This window comes from Topomyia yanbarensis, chromosome 2, assembly GCF_030247195.1.
Source record: "Topomyia yanbarensis strain Yona2022 chromosome 2, ASM3024719v1, whole genome shotgun sequence".
Classification (NCBI taxonomy): domain Eukaryota; kingdom Metazoa; phylum Arthropoda; class Insecta; order Diptera; family Culicidae; genus Topomyia; species Topomyia yanbarensis.
Genome location: NC_080671.1, coordinates 216,333,240 through 216,356,637, shown reverse-complemented (window position 1 = coordinate 216,356,637; position 23,398 = coordinate 216,333,240). Strand labels below are relative to the sequence as shown.

The 23,398-nt window shown below is 38.7% G+C and overlaps 1 protein-coding gene across 1 annotated transcript; it reads left to right on the top strand.

The window, feature by feature from the left end:
* The first annotated feature begins 1,417 nt into the window (after nt 1–1,417).
* Nucleotides 1,418–2,441, top strand: LOC131682896 (phosducin-like protein). Its single transcript, XM_058964701.1, has one exon. It carries the CDS (start codon nt 1,555–1,557, stop codon nt 2,386–2,388), a length of 834 nt encoding a protein of 277 aa, XP_058820684.1. The 5' UTR covers nt 1,418–1,554; the 3' UTR covers nt 2,389–2,441.
* The last annotated feature ends 20,957 nt before the right edge of the window (nt 2,442–23,398 follow it).

Sequence of the window (23,398 nt, the reverse complement as noted above, 5' to 3'; positions counted from 1 at the left end):
AATCTACTATTAATTGCATATATTACAAGTTTAGAAGCTCTAAGGATTGCATTGGTGTAAGGAAAATTGAAATTGGTTAACAAACGGTCGGGATACGATTGTTTGAACAGAAAAACTCATTTCGTCTGTACTGACTGTCAATTACTGTTTTTACAATTACTTCAGATACACAAATTTGATTTCCATCATTCTTTATTCACTGTTTTTGTAAAAGATTTGCCTATCCAATGGTGAAGAAAGAATTAAAATTGGTGAGCAAACAGCTAAGATATGGCAAGTCAAAGAAGCGTTCCCATTTTTTTTTCTCGCTGACTTTGTTATACTCTTTTTACTGTTACTTACGGTAGACAACTCTATTCTTCTATTTTTTAATTTGACGTATTCACAAAAGACATATCTTTCTATTGGTGAAGACAGATTTAAAATCGATTATGTAACGGCTGAAATATGACCGGTCAAAGTAAGCGTTCCCATTTTTTAGACCCCCTTGGTAGTCCGCGTAACTTTTTACCCCCTTGGCATTCCGAGTGTTAAAAAGCGGAATGATTATTTTTCGTTTTTGCCTTTTGAGTAAAATGTACTCAAGTTTGACATTTTTATCCCAAACTCAAAACTGAGTAAAAGAGAAAAACTCAATTTTTGACTACGTGCACGTTTAATGAAATTGAGTGGCTGGCAACTCAAATTTGAGTTTTTATGAATGAGCGTGTAGGCCTGACCATGTTCGTCCGCAACAGGGATGCCAGATTTGCAGACAAGTCTGCAAATTAGCAGACTTTTAATTTAAGCTGCAGATTTTTTCGATGACGCAGATATTTGCAGATTTTCTAGTTTGGTTGCAGATATTTGCAGATTTTTTAGATTTGTCGCAGATATTTGCAGATTTTTGAATTGAGTTCTTTGCGACCGGTCTCACGAACACTAATGAAGCTTCCTGGTTGAAAACAATCCCATTTACTTTTGCCGTCTTTGTTTATTATTTTCCACCAGCTTGAGATGTAGTATTTGTGTCATGTGGCGTGTACGTACACGAGCCGTAGAAAAGTCTATATAAAGGCTTTTGGTTACACTAGCTTTCCTGACATTTTTTGTTCTTCCCAGACTTTTAAAATTATTATTGCAGACATTTGAAAAAAGTACCTGGCATCTCTGGTCCGCAATTTTTTTTGACAGGGATGCCTTGTGAAATGTTGACGTCGATTTATGAATTACTCGCACTATTGACATTACTCCAGAGATGCCAGATTTGCAGACAAGTCTGCAAATTCGCGGACTTTTCATTTAAACTGCAGATTTTTTCGATGACGCAGATATTTGCAGATTTTTTAGTTTGGTTGCAGATATTTGCAGATTTTTTAGTTTGGTTGCAGATATTTGCAGATTTTTGAGTATAAAGCTTTTGGTTACACTAGCTTTCCTGACATTTTTTGTTCTTCCCAGACTTTTAAAATTATTATTGCAGACATTTGAAAAAAGTACCTGGCATCTCTGCATTACTCAAAAAAATCGATCCCCCAAAAGTTCGAGAATTTAGTTAGCTTTTTATAGAAAGATATGACTACGTTAGAGGATAAAATCTTGGGTGAGAGAATCCATAACTATTGTAGCAGTAGTGAAGGAGAAAGTGAAAATGAAGATGTTGGAAAAACTAGCACTAGCACGAAATTACGATTCGTCCCGGAAGATAAACTAGTGGAGCAAACTCATTGGTCTGGAAGCGCATCAAATACTGGTCCAAAAGGTGTTATCAAAGATTGGCAAAGGTACAAACAATTGGAATCAGAGAAACGCGAATGTCAAGATAAAGAGAAACTTGACTTGATAAAAAAACTCAGTATTACCACATGCACTGATTCTGCAAATGATAAGGCTAAAGAACAACAAATTGATGACGAGTTAGCGGAACTTTTAGATGAGGATTTTCTGTTGCAATATCAGAAAAAACGAATGGCGGAAATGTTGGCTATTGCTGGAAAGTTTCCTTCATTTGGCACCCTTGTAGAACTCCACAGTGGAGATGATTTCCTACGGGCAATAGATGACGAACAATCAGCTGTAACAATAATAATTCATATCTACGACCGCAACGATAAGGCTTGCAAGAACATGAATGAAGCCCTAATTGATTTGGCTGCAGAATATAAAAATGTTAAATTTTGCAAATTTTCGAGTTTAGCTGCAGGTGTAAGCATGACTTTCAAATCAAACGGGATTCCAGCACTTTTAATTTACAAATCTGGAGATATGATTGGAAATTTCGTTCGCGTTACTGATGAGTTAACTGATGAGTTTGATAGCTCCGACGTGGAAAGCTTTCTTACTGAATTTGGTATGCTACCAGACAAATTATTCATATCTGACACAAATATTATCTCGAAAACTAATTAATAATAAGTAATTGCAATATTAAAATGTTGAATAAATCTTACGTAATCTTCCAAGCTGATTCGACTCTGTACTTTTTTACTTTGCCTGTACTTTTTGATTTATGAATCACCGTACTCTTAACGAAAGCGAAGACAGTCACAAGCTAATTCGATCAAGTCCCAATCATGTTATCGAACCAGCTCCTGCATGACTGTTTTGCCAATCACAGGGTGTCGATTCCTGGAAAATCAGGGAATTCTATTTGACCTGGAAAAAAATGGAATGTTCAGGGAATTTGCAATAAAATCAGTGAGGAATTTCGGCCTGATGTTAATATAGTTTTTTTATAATTGCTACTGGGAAATATTTGCTCAACTATTCAGTTGAACGGGTATGCTCCTCTCAGCACATTTCATATGGAGAATAACAATATGCGATCTATCTGATAATTACAACTTCTCATAACAATTTTAACATATATAATATGGATGCCAAATTGATTTATCGGCGACCTTGTAGTAGTTTGTCTGACTCTGTAAGGTAAACACAGGCCGTTAACTTTGACTCGGCTCAATGTTTTAGCTGGGCCGAGCCGTGGGTATTTTTTAAATTTACAACTTGTAGACGAAACAGGTGGGTCAATAATTTTAGAGACAAAGTGGCCGGGCGAATGACCATCTGGTTAAAACCCTCAATAAACAAATTTCAAATACACAGAGTAGTGGAGTAATTATACCTGTTAAATGTGGTTGATAATTGCCAAAAAAATTTTTTTATACGCAAAATATCTATGCATAGTAAGCGAAAAACTTGTGTTAAATTGTATAAGCATAGAGAACAGACATCCATGATCGAACAAAAATTTTTTAAATATTTTTGTGTAAACATTTGAATTAATATACGAAAACCACTAGCGCCGCCACACCAACCTATCCCAACTATCCGTCAAATCCATTCCGGAACCGGTTCGAAATCCTGGATGGATTCAGCATGGAATCTAGCTCAAAGAAAACAACCGATTCCCATTCTATCGGTTGACACATTTGAGCTGGAATTCATGCTGGAAGTCCGGATCGGCTTCGGACTAGTTTGACTGGGTAGAGGAATAACCGCTGTCAATTCTGTCGAACTCAGCTACAAAAAAACATGACGACAGTAGCGCACCTGGTTTATATATCCAAACTACCTTCGAAACCGTTAGAGATTTTACACAAGTTGAATGCTGAAGATGGACGTCTGTTCTCTGTGGTCGTAATGTAAAAGCACAAAATATTCTCACAGTACTTATAATAAAGTTAATATAGTTATTAACTAACAGTGTTTCACTTACATATCGCAATACAATAAGTTGGCGACGAGGATAAAAACGTGAGTAGTCGCGCGTTAGTTCGAAGTAAAAGTCGCGAAGTGTGAAACGGTCGTTAGCACGTGTCGGTGTACGTAACCTTAAACATCAGCCAGATGAAAGATGCTGGTGGTAGCGGAGGAGTAGTCAAAACTGAGTCGAGTGGTGCTGTTCCTATCGTTAGAGCAGGCATGTTAGGACAAATTGAGCACTTCGTCGTGGGAGAGAATTTCGAAGAATACATCAACCGTCTAGAGATGTTCTTCCTTGTGAATGACACGCAGGACAATAAAAAGGTCCCCGTGTTGATTACAGTCGCTGGTCCTAGTTTGTACACGATCGCAGTCAGATTGTGTGCCTCGGACGATCCTCGTACAAAGTCGTATGATAATCTGGTCCGTCTTCTAAAGGAACACTTGGGCCCTACAACCAATGTCGTCGCGGAGAGGTACAAGTTCAGAAAATGTGAGCAGCATGCCTCTCAGGGCATTACGGATTTCATAATCAGTCTCAAAGCAACCGTTCAATCCTGCAAATTTGAAGCGTTTCTGTCGGATTCACTGCGAGATCAGTTCGTTGCGGGAATACGGTCCAAAGACAGTCAAGGCAAAAAGCCTAGTGGAAACAATCGGGTCGCAGAAATGTCGGAAGCCGTCGAAGATCTTCGCCTAAACATGCTGAGTGATTGTTTGCAGCCAGTAAAACCAAAAAACCTGTCGTCACCGAACTTCGAAACGAGGAATCAGTCGAGTGTCAGTCTATCGATCCTGGAGCAAGCAGCAGATTGCCCTTCTCGCGGATCGTTAAATAAGGTCGGTTCCCCGGAGTTCATATCACTGGAATGTGATGGTCAGCGAATAGAATTTGAAGCTGACTGTGGAGCATGCCGTAGCGTCATCTCTGTGGATACACAGCAAAAATATTTTGCCAAGAGTAAGTTGAAGAGTACTAAATTGGAATTTGTCCAAGAATTTGTCTCTGTTTCAGGCCAACGTATTGAGCCGTTGGGAACGGTTGAGGTCCACGTGTCCGCACCTTCGGGAATCCAAGGCAGTTTAGAGCTGGTGGTGATTCAAACCGAAAGAGCCGTAAACCCGTTGCTTGGTCGAGACGGCCTTGACCTGGTGTGTCCGAATTGGAGGAGGGTTTTCTCTGTTAAGCCAATGTGTAAGTTAGAACCATCTTTTGAATCCGAGCTAAAAACGCGATTTCCGAGGATAGTCGACGAGTCCGCGAATAGTCTAATTAGCGGGTTCACTGCGGAAATCATTTTGAAACCAGACACTATTCCAGTTTTTCATAAGGCCTATTCTGTACCGTTTCGTTTACGTGAAAAGGTCGGTCAAAGTATAGATAAGTTGGTCCAAGATGGTATTTTAGTCCCCGTCCGCTCTTCGTCTGGGGTAAATCCGATTGTCGCTGTGCAAAAAAAGGACGGTTCAATACGAATTTGTCTCGATGGGAAAGCTGCGTTGAACCGTTGCACTACTGTAGAGCATTATCCTTTACCCAGAATCGACGATATTCTAGCAAAGTTGGCTAATTGGAAAGTTTTTTGTAAAATTGACTTGTCAGGAGCTTATTTGCAAGTTCCACTGACTGAATCATCACAGTCATTGTGTACGATAAATACGCATCGCGGTCTTTTTCGGTACACACGAATGCCTTTTGGAATTACGTCTGCTCCCGCTGTTTTTCAATCGATCATCGATCAGATTCTGGTCGACTCCCCTGGCATAGCATATTTAGATGACATCATAGTTGGTGGAGCCACCTATGAGGAATGTCGAAAAAATTTGATTATGGTTCTTCACAAACTGAACGATCATAATGTGAAAATAAATTTGTCAAAATCTTGCTTTTTTAAAACTGAGATAGACTATCTAGGCTATGCGATCACGTCCGATGGAATACGTCCTAGTGAGTCAAAAGTAAAGGCAATTGTGGAAGCTCCAGCCCCTGAAAATGTGACACAGTTGCAAGCATACATTGGCTTGTTGAACTATTATCACAGATTTCTTCCAAATTTATCCATCGAACTTCGCCCTTTGTATAATTTACTGCAGAAGAACCACAGATTTGTATGGTCAACTGAATGCAGAACCGCGTTCGAGCAAACCAAAAAGTTGTTAGTACAAAATGATTTACTCGAGCCCTATGATCCCTTAAAACCAATAATTTTAGCAGTCGATGCCAGTCCGTATGGCGTAGGAGCTGTTTTGTCTCACGTTGTCGATAATACCGAAAAACCGATCTGTTTTGCGTCGTCTACTCTCACACCCGCTCAGATTAATTATGCTCAAGTCCACAAAGAAGCCCTTGCTGTCATTTTTGGAATTTCGAAATTTCATAAATATATTTATGGTGCCAAATTTAAATTAGTTACTGATAATACCGGCATTAAAGAGATTTTTAGTCCAACTAAGGGTACTTCTGCCATCGCTGCTGCAAGGTTGCAACGGTGGGCCCTTATGCTGGCCGGTTACCATTACACAATCGAGCATCGTCCTGGTAAATTCATGTACCATGCTGATGCATTGTCTCGTCTTCCGTTACCAACTCTAACAGAGGTAGAACATGTTGGTCTTGGAATTAATAATCTCTCACCGAGCAGTCCTGAAGTCATTGATCTTGATATCGTTCGCACTCACCAAAAAGCAGATAAAATTTTATCGCAGGTGTTTGAATATGTGTCTCGTGGATGGCCAAAGAACAGGGCCGGCGGAAAACATGGGTAGTATGGGTAGTACTACCCACTCGAAAATAACCGAGTGGGTAATTACCCACTCGAAATTTTGAACCATTTCAAAAAATTTAGATGCGCAACGCATGTATCTCGCACTACACACATTTGAAAACATCGATGTACCACAATTCCATTTGCATAAACGAACGTGATTTAATGTGAATGTAATGTAAGCGTGTGCATTGTGAAAAGAGAAACAATCCTCACTAATGGACCCCTCACCCTATGCTTTCTACCCACTCGGACGTAAAGTGTTTCGCCGCCCCTGCCAAAGAACATCGATCAATCGTTGAAACCATATTTTTTAATCAACTGTCATCTAGGGATTGACGATAACGTCTTATATTTCGACGATAGGGTTGTTGTCCCCGATAGTCTTAAACTAGCTATAATTGAGCAACTTCATTCGAATCACGATGGAATCGTTAGAATGAAAATGTTAGGTCGTATGTATATCTGGTGGAAAAATTTTGATAAGGATGTCGCTGAATTTGTACGAAAATGCAAAGTTTGCCAACAACGTCAAGCTGTACCTAAAGAAGTTGTTGAAACCAAATGGCCAATTTCTCAACGTCCTTTCCAAAAGATTCACATGGATTTGTTTTATTTTAAAAATAACACTCTGTTGATAGTTGTAGATAGTTTTTCTAAATTTATTGATGTACGCTTAATGAAAGGTTCGAATAGTCTACAAATAATAGAGCAGGTAGAATCGATTTTTGCATTTTTTGGAATCGCAGAAGAAGTTGTCACAGATAATGGTCCCCCTTCAACTCAGAACTTTTTATTAGATTTTTGGAAGCGAATGGTGTCAAGGTTTCGAAATCTCCCCCTTAACACCCCCAATCCAACGGGTTGGCCGAGAGAGGTGTAAGAACGGTAAAGGATGTTCTGAAGAAATATCTACTAGATGAAAAGCAACAGTCTCTATCGGTAACTAGGAAGATTAATCGTTTTCTCATCAATTATCGCAACACTCCATCGAGTGTGACAAACCGTACGCCTGCTTCAATGATATTCGCTTATACGCCCCGCACGCTAACGAATACAATCAATCCGCGAAAGGTCGAATTAGAGTCCGTACCGTCGAAGCCGATACTTCATCCAATTGAACAGACGCCCCCTGAAATCAAAAAATCATTTTGCGTAGGTGATAGAGTCCTATACCGATATCATTTTAAAGAATTAGTACGTTGGATTCCCGCGATCGTGCTACAAAAACTTAGTCCTCTAACGTATTTATTATTATTATTATTATTATTCTTTTATTGTTGCTCAAGTAGCGTAAGACGTTCATCTTTTTTATGCTACAACGATCTTACTTGGTAATGATTATTAACATTGAAAATTGAGTTTAACTAATTATTATTTGCTTCCTATTCAATTCAAAAATTCTGTGCATTGCTTCCTAAACACTTCTAATGATTGTATACGTTTGAGTGAATCCGGCAGAGAGTTCCACATACAAACACCTCGCACAAAAAAGAATTACCGTAGAAGGATGTAAAATGGGTTGGAATTGTGAAATTGTTAACCCTTGCGCTTCGAAAAGGTTGTAGTTTCTCAAACAAATAATTTGGACTTTTTGTATATATAATTTTAGGCAATAATATGCAACAACGAGCTGTTATGAAATTGTCAAAAGTGAAACCAATTAATGTAGAATGTAGATGAGCTACTGAATCTCGACGCCTTAGACTATAAACAAAGCCTTAGACTATAAACAAACCGAACCACAATAGATCTAAATATTGGTCGCAGTGGTCCGTCTCCAACAAAAAAAAATAAACAAACCGAACACAAGCATTCAATGCGATTCTAAGTCGTCCAAGAGTTTGGGCCGATACACTAGGAATTACAAAGTCGCAAGCAATGAAGTGTGGCAATATATAACTTTTAAATAGCTTAAGTTTTGTCTGTCTAGAGATCAAGTTGGCTTTTGAGTACAAAGAACGTAGGCTTGCGTAGATCTTACCACACTGACTTAAGACGTATTTGTCCCAACCAAAATTGCTTTGAATAATAAACCCAAGACTTGTCGCATGTTCTACAAATTTTATTGATGCTTCTCCAATTTTTAGCCGGGGATAGTCACTAGTTCTATAGCGCGAAATTAAAAGTGCTTTTGTTTTGCCAGCATTTAATTTGAGTGAGTTAGATTCAGCCCAACGTCTTATATTATCTAAATCCTCATTGATTAATTTTTCAATTGTGAAATTTTTCAAACCACTGCAGTAAAAATACAGCTGCACGTCATCTGCGAATAAGTGTATGTAACAATGTTTCAAAATGCATGTCATTAATGTACATGCTGAATAAAACGGGTCCGAGCACGGATCCTTGGGGAACCACTGATAGAACAGGTAAAAAATTCGAGAAACTATCACCCACATGAACTGCTTGCTTTCGGTGCTTCAAATACGATTCAATCAAGCTAACTCAGAGATGCCAGGTACTTTTTTCAAATGTCTGCAATAATAATTTTAAAAGTCTGGGAAGAACAAAAAATGTCAGGAAAGCTAGTGTAACCAAAAGCTTTATACTCAAAAATCTGCAAATATCTGCAACCAAACTAAAAAATCTGCAAATATCTGCAACCAAACTAAAAAATCTGCAAATATCTGCGTCATCGAAAAAATCTGCAGTTTAAATGAAAAGTCCGCGAATTTGCAGACTTGTCTGCAAATCTGGCATCTCTGAGCTAACTGCGTTCATTTTGAAACCAAAATTTGTTTGAAGTTTTTGACATAACTTTGAATGAGACACAGTGTCAAATGCCTTTGAAAAATCGAGCAGTAACATCACTACTTTGCCACCTTTATCGACAATGGCACCAATATCATCGCAAACTTTTAACGTCGCAGTTTTCGTACTATGAACAGTGCGGTAACCCGACTGATGTTTATAAATTAAATTCTTATCGTGCAGATATGAACATATTTGTTTTTTTTATTATACGTTCGAAAACCTTCGACAGAGCGCAAAGAATACTTATTGGCCTCAAATTATCTAAAGAACATATATTGTTGCGTTTTCTCAGTGGTAGGATTATTGAGTATTTCCAGGCATTTGGAAATTTGCATGACAAAATTATTCTGTTGAACATATGAGTTAAAGGCTGCAATACTAATGGTAGCACAAGTTTCATGAATTTGATTGGAAGTTCATTTAGACCAACGGCATTTGAGGTAACTTCATAGATAGAATTGACTATTTCAAAGTCCTGGATTGGTTTAAATTGAAATCCATCGGTGTTTTGTAAATAATTCATCGTATCAGAGTTATGCGTTGTGGAAAAATTGTTTTGAAATGATAAGTTAATTTCATCTGCGCTAAAATTAGTTTCTGTGCTATTTGGAGGTGTATTGAAACCCAAGTTACGCAGCCTTTTCCAAAAAACCTGTGAAGGTAGGTTTGTTGATAATATATTGTTATAATATGTTTGTTTTGCTTCTATTACCATGCAAGTGACTTGGTTTCGTGATCGTTTTAAAACGCTAAAGTCGTCCTCGTTGTGCGTAGATTTCCATTTATGATACAACAAATCGCGATCAATCCTGGCTTTTTCAATAAGTGGGCTGTACCAAGGGTTGCAACATTTTGAGTTTTTTCTAAATTTGCGAAGTGGGACGCAGGTATCGTGGAGTATCTTCAAGTTTGAATTAAAAATATTTACAAGAACATCAGGGTCGTCAATCGAATGAAAATGGTTCCATTCGAATTTGTTAAATTCATCCAACATAAAATTAGGATCAATATTCTTGTAGTCACGATAATTCAAGTCTGTAGATATATTGTCTGTGTTAAATTCGATGGAGGAAAAAATCAAATCATGATGGGAAATATTGGGAACACTGATTTGTCCAAACCTTAAAATAGTTTCAATTTTATTGGTTATGATGAGATCTAGCTGAGATGATCCATTTGTGTGAAAGAAGGTGGGCTCAATTCCAACATTATGCATTGACAACGAGGACATCATATCCCCAAAACGATCATTTTGTATTCTTAGTTAACATGTTCGTATTAAAATCACCAGTTAGTACTATTTTATCATCGAAAGCTCCGTACTGCGATAATTTTTCGTGAATTAGGTCGGCGCAATCTAGATCGGGGTGGTTATAAAAGAAGCCGATCAAAATTTTGTCCTGTCGAAAGCCAATTTCTATGAACATGTATTTCAACAAAAGACATTTCTAAAATTTTATACAGAAAATTCTTTTTAACATACATTACAAGACCGCCACCAAGCCTTCCTAGTCTATCGCTCCTCACTGTATTGTATCCATCGATGAAAATAAGGTTCGAGTCTTTTCTATCATTGAGCTACGTTTCACACACACATGCGACGTCTACTCTGGAAACATTCATAATCTGACGAAGCTCATCGAATTTAGTCATGTTTCTTGCGCATAAACTCTGAGCGTTAATAGAGAACATGGACAATTTATTTTTAAAAAATGCCGATTTTAAAACAATTCCAGGAATGCAAATGTTTGTGGAGATGTTTGGTTGTGTTGAACTAGCCATAGTATTTTTGAAGAAATGTCGAAAAGCAATGCATCTGAATAATCGTATTTGAACAAGAACTACTCTGAATACTACACATTATAAACAAACAATCAAAATCTATCACTGACAATCAATTTTACACAAAAACAACCTCGAAAAACTTTCATGAAATATAAAATATCGTGTTTACGTACTAAATACAATCTTCTTAGTAATACAATATTTATCAATCAACTTTGTCACCAAACAGTAAAACATTAGCCTTGAGCACCACAACGCACGACCAGAAGCAACAAAATCAGCAGTCCCATTAGTAGCATCATCAGCAACAACAGCAACATCAGCGTCATAACAGCAGCCACATGAGCAGCAACATCAGCAGCAACAGCAGTATTTTCAGCAACGACGGTATTCGACTTTCAGGAGTGGTACCAAGGATGTAGAAGGATGGAATGGAAGGATCGAGAGCACTTGTAAGGACAGGAGCACTACTATGCAGTAAACAGCCAACTTTCAGGAGGGGAGTCACGGGAATATTTAATTAGTATCGAAGGAAACGTTCGAATGGAACACATGAATCAAATCCGTTACTCCGACTTGGCAGACGAATTTCATCCCTCCATGCCGGTACACCAACCAGTATCGAACCAACTTGATCAAAATAATGATGACAGTCTTCAAACCACAAACAGCATAGCTGATCAAAACATCGATGATAGTTCTCCCGTGGAGTCGAATAAGGATTCGCCGCTCCCAGCAAAGGGTAGCTCGTCGAAGAAAGTTGGTAAAAAGGGAAAAAATACAAAACGTCGTCGTAGCGAGTCAAAATCACCAAAAGTGCACCGTTCTAATCGGTTGAAACGACAGCCTAGATTGAAATATCCAAAATAGTGTATACATCGATGTAATTTATATTTATATGACTTATCTTGTAAGAGTATGCAGATTGTAGTAGGTTTAACAAATGTATTGTCGTACATGCCAGATGCGTAGGGAGAAAACGTTAAAGCCAGGAGAGATTGTAGTGTACTTATCTAGATACGATAAGGATTATTATAGTAAGTCTCAGCGTCAAAGTATGCGCCTGCTTTTGCGTATGCGTGCGCGTTTAGGTAGTAGCATTTTTATAGCAGATAGGGTTAATGCGAATCGCCTTACTTCCGATCGGTCTCTTTTCCATCCGACCGTCGTAGTGTACGGAAGCACAAAATATTCTCACAGTACTTATAATAAAGTTAACCGTTGTGTGTCCGACGCGGTACCCGGGTACCTTTTTCAGTTTCAATTAATGAAATTCCTATGTTTTATCCAAGCTGGAAATTGAAACTTTGTGACATCTTAGAACTTCACTAAGTCAAGCTTTTGGATTAGTAATATTGTTGATATAGTTAGGGTGGGAGTGAGGAGGGGCTCCTGAATTTTTTACCACGTAACAGGCCGACGTGGGTACCCGGGTACCCACAAAACTAAAATGCCCATAACTAAGGTAATATCCAACCGATTTCGATACTTTTGGCTGTTTTGGATTCAGGAACTCATCCACTTTTGGACTTGGTAAAAATAAATCGGGTTACTTCATTCGGTTCTCGGGAATCCGGATTTCCGGAAGCATGTTCCTGTGCAGGGGTACTATTTGCGAACTTCAATGGAATACTAGCAATATGGGTATCAAAATTCTTGGTATTGCATCAGTAGGCTGTATCTCCTCTCCTGGTTTTGGAACCATTTGGTGATTTGACCCCGGAACGGACATTCCGGAGCAGGTTCCCGTGGGGCCGTGAGTGGCCATTCCATTCCAATTCTATTTTTCAAATTGCCATAGGGTCCCGTAACAATAAAAAACAGACTTCCGAGACAATTTGAAGAGTTTTGATACTCATATTGCTAGTACATTACATATGGAACCATTTGGTGATTTGACCCCGGAACGGACATTCCGGAGCAGGTTCCCGTGGGGCCGTGAGTGGCCATTCCATTCCAATTCTATTTTTCAAATTGCCATAGGGTCCCGTAACAATAAAAAACAGACTTCCGAGACAATTTGAAGAGTTTTGATACTCATATTGCTAGTACATTATTAAAATTTTCAAATCATATCGTAGTACTGGAACATTACTCCGGAAAATCCGGATTACCAAAAACCAGATTCATTATTCCGATTCTATTGTACAGAATCAAAAAGTGGACGAGTTTCTGAATCCAAGACATCCAAAAGTGTCGAAATCGGTTAAAGGAAGCCATAGTTTTGAGCATTTCAATTTGTGGGTACCCGGGTACCCTCGTTGGCCTTTTAAAGGTGTTTTTTTGTTGGACACATAACTGTTAATATAGTTATTAACTAACAGTGTTTCACTTACATATCGCAATACAATACGGTGGTCTATACTATTTGCGGACGATCAAAGAATTAAACAAAGCCTCATCGGGTGAGCATAACGTAAATTGCCAGCATCAGTGGCACCGGCGGTTGGGCCACAGAGATTGGGCCGCTGCTGAGCGAGTCGTTAAGGAGGGTCTTGCTACAGGTATCAAGGTAAGCGACTGTGGTTTACGTCTTGTGTGAGTGCTGTATGGAAGGAAAGTCGGCCAAATTGCCGTTCCCTTCGGTCACTGAACGGAAAGCAGATCGAGTTCTTGACATCATGCATACATGCGGACCAATGAAGACAGCGACATCGAGCGGCAATCGTTATGTGATGCATCTGATCAACGACTTTAGTCGCTTCACAGTTACATACTTGCTCAAGAATAAATCGGAGGCGAAGGAGCTGATTATAGACTACGTGCGATGGACACATACCTTATTTGGAAGGAAGGTTCGAGTAATCCGTTCCGATGGTGGCGGTGAATTTAATAATAACGAGTTAAAAGCTTTCTACCGAGCAGAAGGAATCAAACCGCAGTTTACAGCACCTTGTTCGCCTCAACAAAACGGCGTGGCTGAGCGAAAGAATCGGTCAATAACGGAGATGGCTACCTGTATCCTTATCGACGCTGGTAAGGAAAAGCGTTATTGGGGAGAAGCTGTTCTGACTGCAACGTACCTGCAGAACTGTTTACCGTCGAGATCACTGAAGCAAACTCCTTATGTGGGGGCGAAAACCGGATTTGGCACACCTTCGAGTGTTTGGTACAGACGCCTATGTCCATGTTCCAGAACCGAAGCGTAGCAAGTTAGACAGTAAATCACGTAAGTTAAAGTTTATAGGGTATTCTATGGAACAAAAGGCATATCGATTTGTAGACTGCGACATTGATTTGATAACCGTAAGTCGTGATGCTCGCTTTCTCGAGTTGGGGAATGGTACTTCGACAGTCGAATTCCCGACGTCGAGCTCTACAAGTGAAGAACGTCCTGTTTCCCGTGAAAAGAAGATAGAGTTGATCCCGCTTAAAGAAGATGCTTCCGATGCTGAAGATTTTGAAGATGCTGAAGATGTGGAGCCTTCGCAGCAAGAAAACTGCCGACGTTCGCAACGACAAACACGTGGCGTTCCACTACAACACCTTGAGGATTACGTACTGGACTATGCAGTTGGCACTGCGGCGTGCGCTACACAGGAACCGGTTAATTTGAAAGAAGCGTTGAAGAGTGTTGAATGGAGAGCCGCAATGGAAGACGAGCTTGCATCGCACCATCGGAACCAAACTTGGAAACTTGTACCGTTGCCAAAGAGGCAAAAGCTGGTAGGGTCCAAGTGGGTGTATAAGCTAAAACGCAATGAGGATGGAAACGTTGTAAAACACAAGGCTAGAGTTGTGGCTCAAGGCTACTCGCAAAGACCTGCTGAAGATTTCGGGGAGGTTTACGCTCCAGTTACCCGTCACGCGACGTTTCGGACGTTTTTGACAATAGCATCTAAACGCAAGATGATTGTGAAACATTTGGACATAAAAACAGCTTACCTTTACGGAGTACTTGATGAGGAGGTTTTTATGCAACAACCACCAGGATACGAAGAAAAAGGGAAGGAGAAGCTAGTATGTCGACTCCAGAAAAGCATATATGGACTGCGCCAATCAGCGCGCTGTTGGAACAAGCGCCGTAACGACACATTAACTAAACTTGGATTCAAGCAATCAAGCGCTGATCCGTGTATGTACGTGAAGGACTGCGGGAACATCAATGTCTTCTTATTAGTATATGTGGACGCAGTCCCGTAGCCAGGATTTTGTTTCGGGAGGGGCTTAAAAATTATTGCATAAATGTATTAATTCTGATAATTTGAGATAGCCACTGGAAACTGAAGGTAATTATGAAAAGTTTTTAGTGAAAACAATTCCAAAACTAAGACAATAGGCACTAAAAACCTTAAAAATGTGTTGTCTGTTACAAGAAAGGCTATAGTGCATCGACGAATTAAATTTGATTATTATTAATTTACAAGTTAGAAATTTCTCTAGTTACAAAAATGAATATTCAAGAGTTTAAAGTATTTACGGCTGCTTGAAAATACTACGCATTCTAGACTACACGTTTACAATTTGTAGAAGACGCCAAATTAGAATGAGTAGAAAAATATGCAAAAACCCGTTTCACGAAACTTTACACGCATCTGCTAATCATGAGAACGAAACCATCGTCAAGGTTGTCCCCATGTATAGGAATATATCAGTGTGAAATCCAAGTTTACCGTTGCAAAGAATGTCCGAACAAAGTGAATGTCGAAATTTGCTTCAAATCTTCTGATAAGGCAGGTGATTTGTATTCGCGGAAAATAGGTTCAACTCCTATTTTCATGAAATTTTCAATTTAAATGATACTGATCATGTCGTAATCATAACAATCTTGACAAAAACACATGTTTTTTATTTGACTCTCGTGGGGAATGGGTTAGAGCCTATCTTCGACAATATTATCAGACAACTGAGAATAACTATCTATTTAAGTAGATTCTTTTTAGATATTTTTAATATCATTGAACTTTCGAATTAAAAATATCGTAGACTAATTTTCCTAGATCCCTGAAACTATAGTAAAAGTCAAAATGTAAAGTGAGTGCAAAAGACTATTGATTTCACTACAAAGCAAGAATAGTAACCTTAGCTCTATTGACTTTCAGCAATCTTGCAAAACAGTTGGAATTTGAGAAGATTACCTAGCTTAACCCTAGAACGTTGCACTGGGGTAAAAATGTACCCCCCGCCTTCTTTGGAGCCGTGCGAAAACGAGAATTCGGCATTTACCGACCTGGGACACTAACCATAATTCAATTTAGAGTTCCTAGTAAGAGTAGGAAAAGGTGGTATAGCCAGTTTGCTTATAGCCTTTGTGGAAGCAGGTGTCCAAGTTGGCGTGGGGTACATTTGTACCCAGTGTACGGTTGCCGTTAGTGTTTCGTCGGGTTTCGTGCTGTCAGTGGAAATGTGATTCGTGACAATTCCAGTTTAAATACTGGTCGTTTTACTACGTAAGTAACAATTAGTATTATATAATCGTTTTTAATCATTTATTTAATTTATTTAATTTAATATTGAAGCGGAACAAAAAATCGTTCTCATTTTTGCTAATTTTTATTGTTTTATTGTTTATAGCAATGGCTCGCAAGTATAATTTGCGCACAATAACTGTTGTAATAGTAACGTTGCGTGTTACCAATGTATTACTGGTCAGAAATATTGTGTCATTTCAATTTCCACCCCATTTCGTGGTATTTTCCAAAACTCGATTTTTAAACTTTCACTCCTCAAAATAATTGCACTTTTTCAAAAATATCGAAATTCTATTTTATACCGTTTCCAGGTCGTTCTTTCAAATTTTTTGAACTATTTGTTTTTTTTTTCAAATCGGTTGAAAATTCGCAAAATTTTAGTAATTTTTGTAAAAAAAAGTCTAAAACGCGAGTTTTTCACTATTTTTTGGTTCAAACCAATTTATGTATCATTGATTCATTGAATTACTTACTTTCACTTACATAGCTGTTTTCGCAATTAAAAAACGAAGAAAATTATATATTATACATTTCTTTTGTTTGCATTTTTACCTGCGAAAATTGCGATCAAATGAGTGGGGTACATTTATACCCCAGTGCAATGTTCTAGGGTGGAAAACGCAAATGCAACGTTCTAGGGTTAAGTAAATATATTTAAACATTTGAAGGTTTCATTTCGGAATTCATGGGTTTTTGGACAATGTAAAATATATATTCCAATGATTTAATCTACTAATGGAAACTACCCAGAATTTAATCTACTGAGCGAAACTGCTCAGAACATGTTCACTAATTACTTTAAATTAAATTAATTACTTAGCACTGATTAGTGAATGCTACTAATTTACGTAAAATTTGGTAAATATAACATTGATGACACCACCACTAGAAACTATAAACATAGGTGAGTTTAATAATTTCAGCATCACTTGCTTCCGACACATGAAAGAGAACACAACGCACTTACATCTAATTTGCCGAAGAGGCTTTCTTTTAGAGTTGTCTGTTTTTAAATTACAGCAAATTATCCATTTCCTGTGAATCTTTTGCAAAACTTTATGTCAATTCGTTAAACAATTATGTGGACACTAATCTGCTCAGTAATTGGTTTGTTTTTTGAATAAAAATAATTAGCTCTCGATTTTTTTACAATCGTCATCAAGATTGGAAGAGATGTATGACTTCTTGAAGAAAGTTGTAATGTTTGTCTGATTACAGGTTTGTTTTACCACTATTTGGGAACAAGTTTCAATTAAAGTTGTTGCACCAACGCATCAAAGTTGTACGGATAAAGAAATTATAAGATCATAGCGCAATTCCGAAACCACTCGTGTTGAGTGTATAGAAAATAAAGAAGAGTGATTTTGAGTTCATTTCGATTGGTTGATTTTTTCCTCTCATTTCTCTCTTATTTAAGATTTTCTCTCTCATTTTATTCCATGACGAGCAAAAACAGAACGGAAGACTGTCACATACTGAAGACATAAAATCGAAACACTTATCCTAACTTATTGGCTAATAAATTCAATCAGTCCCAACATTTTAGTCGCTCTTCGTGATAGCCTATTGTTTTATCACTTTTTGACCCGTCCACTTTCAAAAGAATTTTCTTTAACACGTTTGTTGCAGATATCACTGATTTACTTATGAACAGTGTATTAGTGCGGAACGAATTCCTCGTAAAAATGAAATGAAGTGTCAATAAAAATGGTATTGCATTAAAATGACTCGAAACAAAAACTGTCTTCTCGGCTGAATCGTTCTCAAACAAATTAAAATACTTTTTGTGTAGCACAGTACAGAGTGCACAGTGTGCACTGACCTAATACAGAAATTCAAAATTGTGTGCAATTCAAAAACTTATCATTTAAAAATAACAAACGGGGTCGTGGGTCTTTTATATATTTCCTTATGTAAACAATAAAAATAATATAACGAGTTTAAATGGCAGTCCGGCAGATCTAGAGACCTGTTTACGATGCGAGGAAATATTTTTTCCTCACCAACTATGTCTTGGGGGGGGGGGGGGGGGGGGGGGAGTTGCTTATTTCTGTTTCGCTATTGTACATTCCCGTGTCATCATCGTAGTTGCTGCCTTTATGTTCGCGAATATCTGATTTCTTTCTTGCTTCTCGCCCTCAATAATTGCCCTTCCGAATGGATTCCATTTCTCCAAATGTGACATTAATCTGCGAGTAAGCGGTATCCGATCTTGTAGCGGAACATTGATTTTCTCATCGTCCATATACTGAAGGATCTTAATTATAGCATTGTCACACACAACTATGTGTTTTAAGTTGTGCGAAATGAATAGCTAATATGTTGAGCGTCAAATGCCTGACATGATAGAACTCGATAAAGGCGGCTTCCGAAAGTCTAACCTCCATTTACACCTTCAGGAAATGTTCCATATTATGAATGATCGGTCCTATGGGAATCATCAATAATTTTATAATCATCGTATTTGGCTGGAGCACAGCTTCTTGCTGCTGCTACTCACTGATTTCGACAATTATAGTAACAGTTTCTTTTATTCTTCGGACAAGGCACACAACATAAAAGCTACTGTTTTTGTCGCTCGCTTCGCACTGGCTCGAGCAAAAGCATAAAGAACACTGAATTTCGTGACCAATGTCTTTGGTGGTTAGGAATAGCCTTCTTCAACTTTTTCTCAATAATTTGTTCAAATCAAATGAGCAACAAATTTTGTTAAAAGTCGCCGGTTTTTTAAATTCATCTTTGAAAAATTTCGGGAGGGGCTTTAGCCCCCTAGCCCCCCCCTCTGGCTACGTGCCTGTGTGGACGATATACTTGTTGCTTCAACCGATGTCAACGAACTGCAGAAGGCATTTCAGAGTCTCGAAGAGGAATTTGAACTAACAAATTTGGGTGATGTACGCCACTTTCTTGGAATGGAAGTTTCTCGAAAAGAAAGTGTATACATGATACGTCTGCAAAATTACATCGACGAATTGTTGAAGATTAACGGACTGATCGAAGCGAAAACTGCAAAATCCCCGATGGATCCGGGATATTTGAAGGTCGAAGACAAGAGCAATGTGTTGGATGATGCTGAAAAGTACAGAAGCTGTATAGGAAGCCTGCTGTATCTGTCTGTGGTTGCAAGACCTGATATAGCGAACAGTGCTGCCATTCTCGGGCGAAAGTTTGCTGCTCCCACAGAATCCGATTGGACCGCTGCCAAACGTGTTATGCGCTACCTCAAGAAGACGAAAAGCTACAGTTTACGTTTAGGTGGTGCATTCGATGAGCCGATATCAGGCTACTCCGACGCTGATTGGGCTGGTGATCTACAGAGTCGCAGATCAACATCTAGGTTCGTGTTCATGTTCAGTGGATCCACAATATCGTGGGCCAGTCGCGGACAAACGAGTGTCACCTTGTCCTCCATGGAAGCCGAATACGTAGCGCTCAGTGAGGCTTGCCAAGAGGCCATCTGGCTGAGGCAACTTCTGGCTGATTTTGGAGAACGTCAAACAAAACCAACGATGATACGAGAGGATAATCAAGGATGTCTCGCCTTTGTTCGGACCGAGAGATCGAGCCGCAGATCCAAACATATCGATACTCGGGAGAAATTCGTGCAGGAACTCTGCCTTAAGCTAAGTATGCACCTCTTGCGAAATGAAATTTCCTATACAAAACCTATGCATAAAAAACGCCGCGAAATGCTCGCGGAAAAAAATTTCGTTTCGATTTCGTAAGCGGTACGCAGTTCTCGCGAAAACAATAACGAAAAATGCAGTTAGCCGAGACACGGTTAGACAAACGATTAGTTTCATAATACTTCCGCGAGATAGCGCTGCTTTCTATGCGCTGTGACCAAGGCAAGTTTTTTCCTTGCGAAATAATGGTCAGTGGTATTATTCCGCACGAAGGCTCGCGAAATTTTGACGGCTTGTAATGAAAAAAGTACAAAAAACAAGATTGTGTATTTTTTGTCTACAACATTGCAACCTGACGAAATTTTTTTAGTAATTTGTAATGGTGAGTATTTAAATATGCATCTAGTTTAAAATGATCATTTTATATGTAACGATTATGTACAGCATGTATATAATCGTTACATATAAATGCAGGTGAAGAGGAGGTTGAAAAATTATGAGAATCGTTTTTTTTTCAGCGGTAGCAGCAGCAGCCACCGACCTGCCTCAGCTCAGTGTCGTTGCACAAAAAGTGTAAAATTCCGCTGTCTGGAGTGGCAAAATTTTGTCGGAAACCTATCTATTGAATTGGATTTTGATACAGTCAATAGATTATCCAAAGATGCCCGGCCTGGAATGCCAGTCTTATTATTGTGAAAATCCATGTCATGTCACATTTCATAGACACAAGCCCAGCAGCTCTCATCGGTTAGTGTTCAGTTTTCCGCGTCGCCGTTCGTAAGCTTCTACAGTGCAATGCATGGTGTACATATTTGCAGCTTTGGCAAAGTTTCATCCACCGGGTGTATTTATAATATCGTTAGTAACAGTAGTTTCTTTTCATCTCCCTTTCGACAACCAACTGGATTATGATACAATACTATTACAAGGTAGATTCTGGGTTCGTTTGATTGCCAAACAAAGCTCCACGGAATGGTTTTCACCTTTTACAACACATCGTCCTATTAACCGCTAAACAATGTTCCCACCTCTAACACCGCCGTCAGCGGCATCCGTTTTCTGCGGACGTAGCAGCCCAGCAATGCAAACACTGGGAGCACCTCCTCTCTCAAAGTAGTCTCCGTCAGTGAGTCCGTGGCCTTCCGCCCAGTGGTCCATTTGAGCTCCAACAGTTATTGCGGTTACGTGCCGGTTGTCTCAATGCCGAAAGTGATGTCAACAGGAACAACGAACAATCATGATGTCATCGGCGCCGCCAATAGTGTTGGAGTGAGTGTCTTATTGGATTCCCCTTCGACCACCGTAGTTGCTGCCGAAGACTCGATACTGGATTGCGCGGATAGTGAAATGGAAAATAACCATCCACCACCACAGCACCCACGAGAGCGGAAAAATTACAGCGCACAGAAGGATATGAATGTCAAGCGACGGAAGACTTGGATGAAACAGCATCAGCAACCAGGTTTCAACACTTCCAAACTGGAGCACACCGCAAATTCACCGGATGGAAATTGTAGATCAACAACAGATGGACCCCAGCAGATCGTCAATGGTTTCTGTCCGCCAACTAACGGAATATTCAGCAACGGCTTTTACCATCAGTCATCGGCACAATCAACGCCAATACTACAGCAGAAAAATAAATATTCCAAGACTAGTCGCTGCATGACGTCACATATTATCTAGAACCACAGCTCGCGCACGCCGGTTGAACTCTTTCTTACTTTCGAATCTAGCTGCATCCAACAATAATTATTTACGGTGGAATTTGGACCGACCAGGCGAGCCTGATTTACGAGTAAAACGTCCCTTTGGCAGCAATTGTCAAGAATGACACGATTTGTTTATAAGCTTTAATGGTTTCGGTTGCTTTCTGATAGAATGACACTGCCGCGAGACATATTTCCTTTCAGTTTGAAAGACCTTTGGAAAACTATAGTTTCAAATTTCTTGACTAATACTTTTAATCATTTATCCCACCAACGAACCACCTTTTCTAGTACATACGAAACACTTAAAGCAGTGACCTATGTAGGCTATAAGATATCGCTGTTAATGTTCAAATACCCAACGCAATGAATTGATAAATTTTTGTTTAGGTTTTTTCAACACCCTGGCTGGTGAGCCATTGTGTACAAGTGCATAAGTACTGAAAATCTAATAGACATTTTTACAATTATATTAAACGTATTCTGTCATGGAGTCCTAGTTTGGAGAAATGAGATAGGTACAATTGCAACACTAGGTGAATAAAACAGGTTTTTTGGCATCGATCCATTTATTTTTAAGGTCATTTGTTTATTTTCGATTTCGTATCTGACCTACGCTGCCCATAATCGCATATTTGTCTCATATTCTATAGAATTCCCTGTCTACATAGGAGTTCAAGTAGTTATATTTTATATCAGAACCACACAACTGAGTTATCGTCTAAGCATGTTCCAAAAGCCATGTAATGTAATAGTTATTGTATAATATTTAATGTGTGACCTTTATTATTTAATATTTTCATATTTGTATGAAATATATTTAAACCCTTGGTTTCCTATGCGGGAGGTGTATACTCAACGTGGCGAATAAAATGGCAGATCCGAGCAAGTGCTGGATTTGTGATTTAAAACTGCCATGGTCGTTACAGTATTTGATTTTCCTCGTCGCAAATAAGTTTTTGCTTTTTAATTCAGCACAGCGAAAGTTATATGCATTCAAAGACCGGGAAACCATCCCAACAAACATTTTTCAAATGGCCTGCATTGAAATGTAGAAGTTCATGCGCGAATCAGTTGTTACTAGCATTAGAAGATTGGTTTACAGTTTTGTTGAAGAAAAATACTTCCATATAACACTTGTCCACATGTGACAACTCATGAACAATCCACAATTTTAAATAAACTCACTATTGGTATATTTTTCAGCATTATTCTGTGATAAGTACGAATTTGCTGCGGTTAGTATTTGGAATGTAACTGAAGAATCGATCGAATCATGACTTATTTTTGTACCAACCTACTACTTGCTGTGTATCAACCTACTCTGAACTCGAGTTAAATTGGTCGGTGTTAGGTCAGACCGAACTAAGTGACAATTTATTGATTTCGAGAAAAACGAGTTTAAAGTTTGAATCGCAGCACCTTTTACATTATAATTGGAAATTATTTTCGCCATAATTCTTGCTTATTGTTACATATTTCAAGTCTGGCTAAAGTCGAATGTAGCTGAAGAAATTCTTTATCAAGTGTTATTATTGTCTTATTTTTTATGTTTTGCGATTTAGTACGGTCTGACCTAACACCGACCAATTGTTACAAAAATGCAAACATTTTTTCTCTACATTTTAGTAAAACGGTAAACCCAAAATTTTGTGTTTTTA

Coding starts and splice junctions, on each gene's coding strand:
- LOC131682896 (XM_058964701.1), top strand. CDS start 1,555: ATGACTACGTTAGAGGATAAAATCTTGGGTGAGAGAATCCATAACTAT.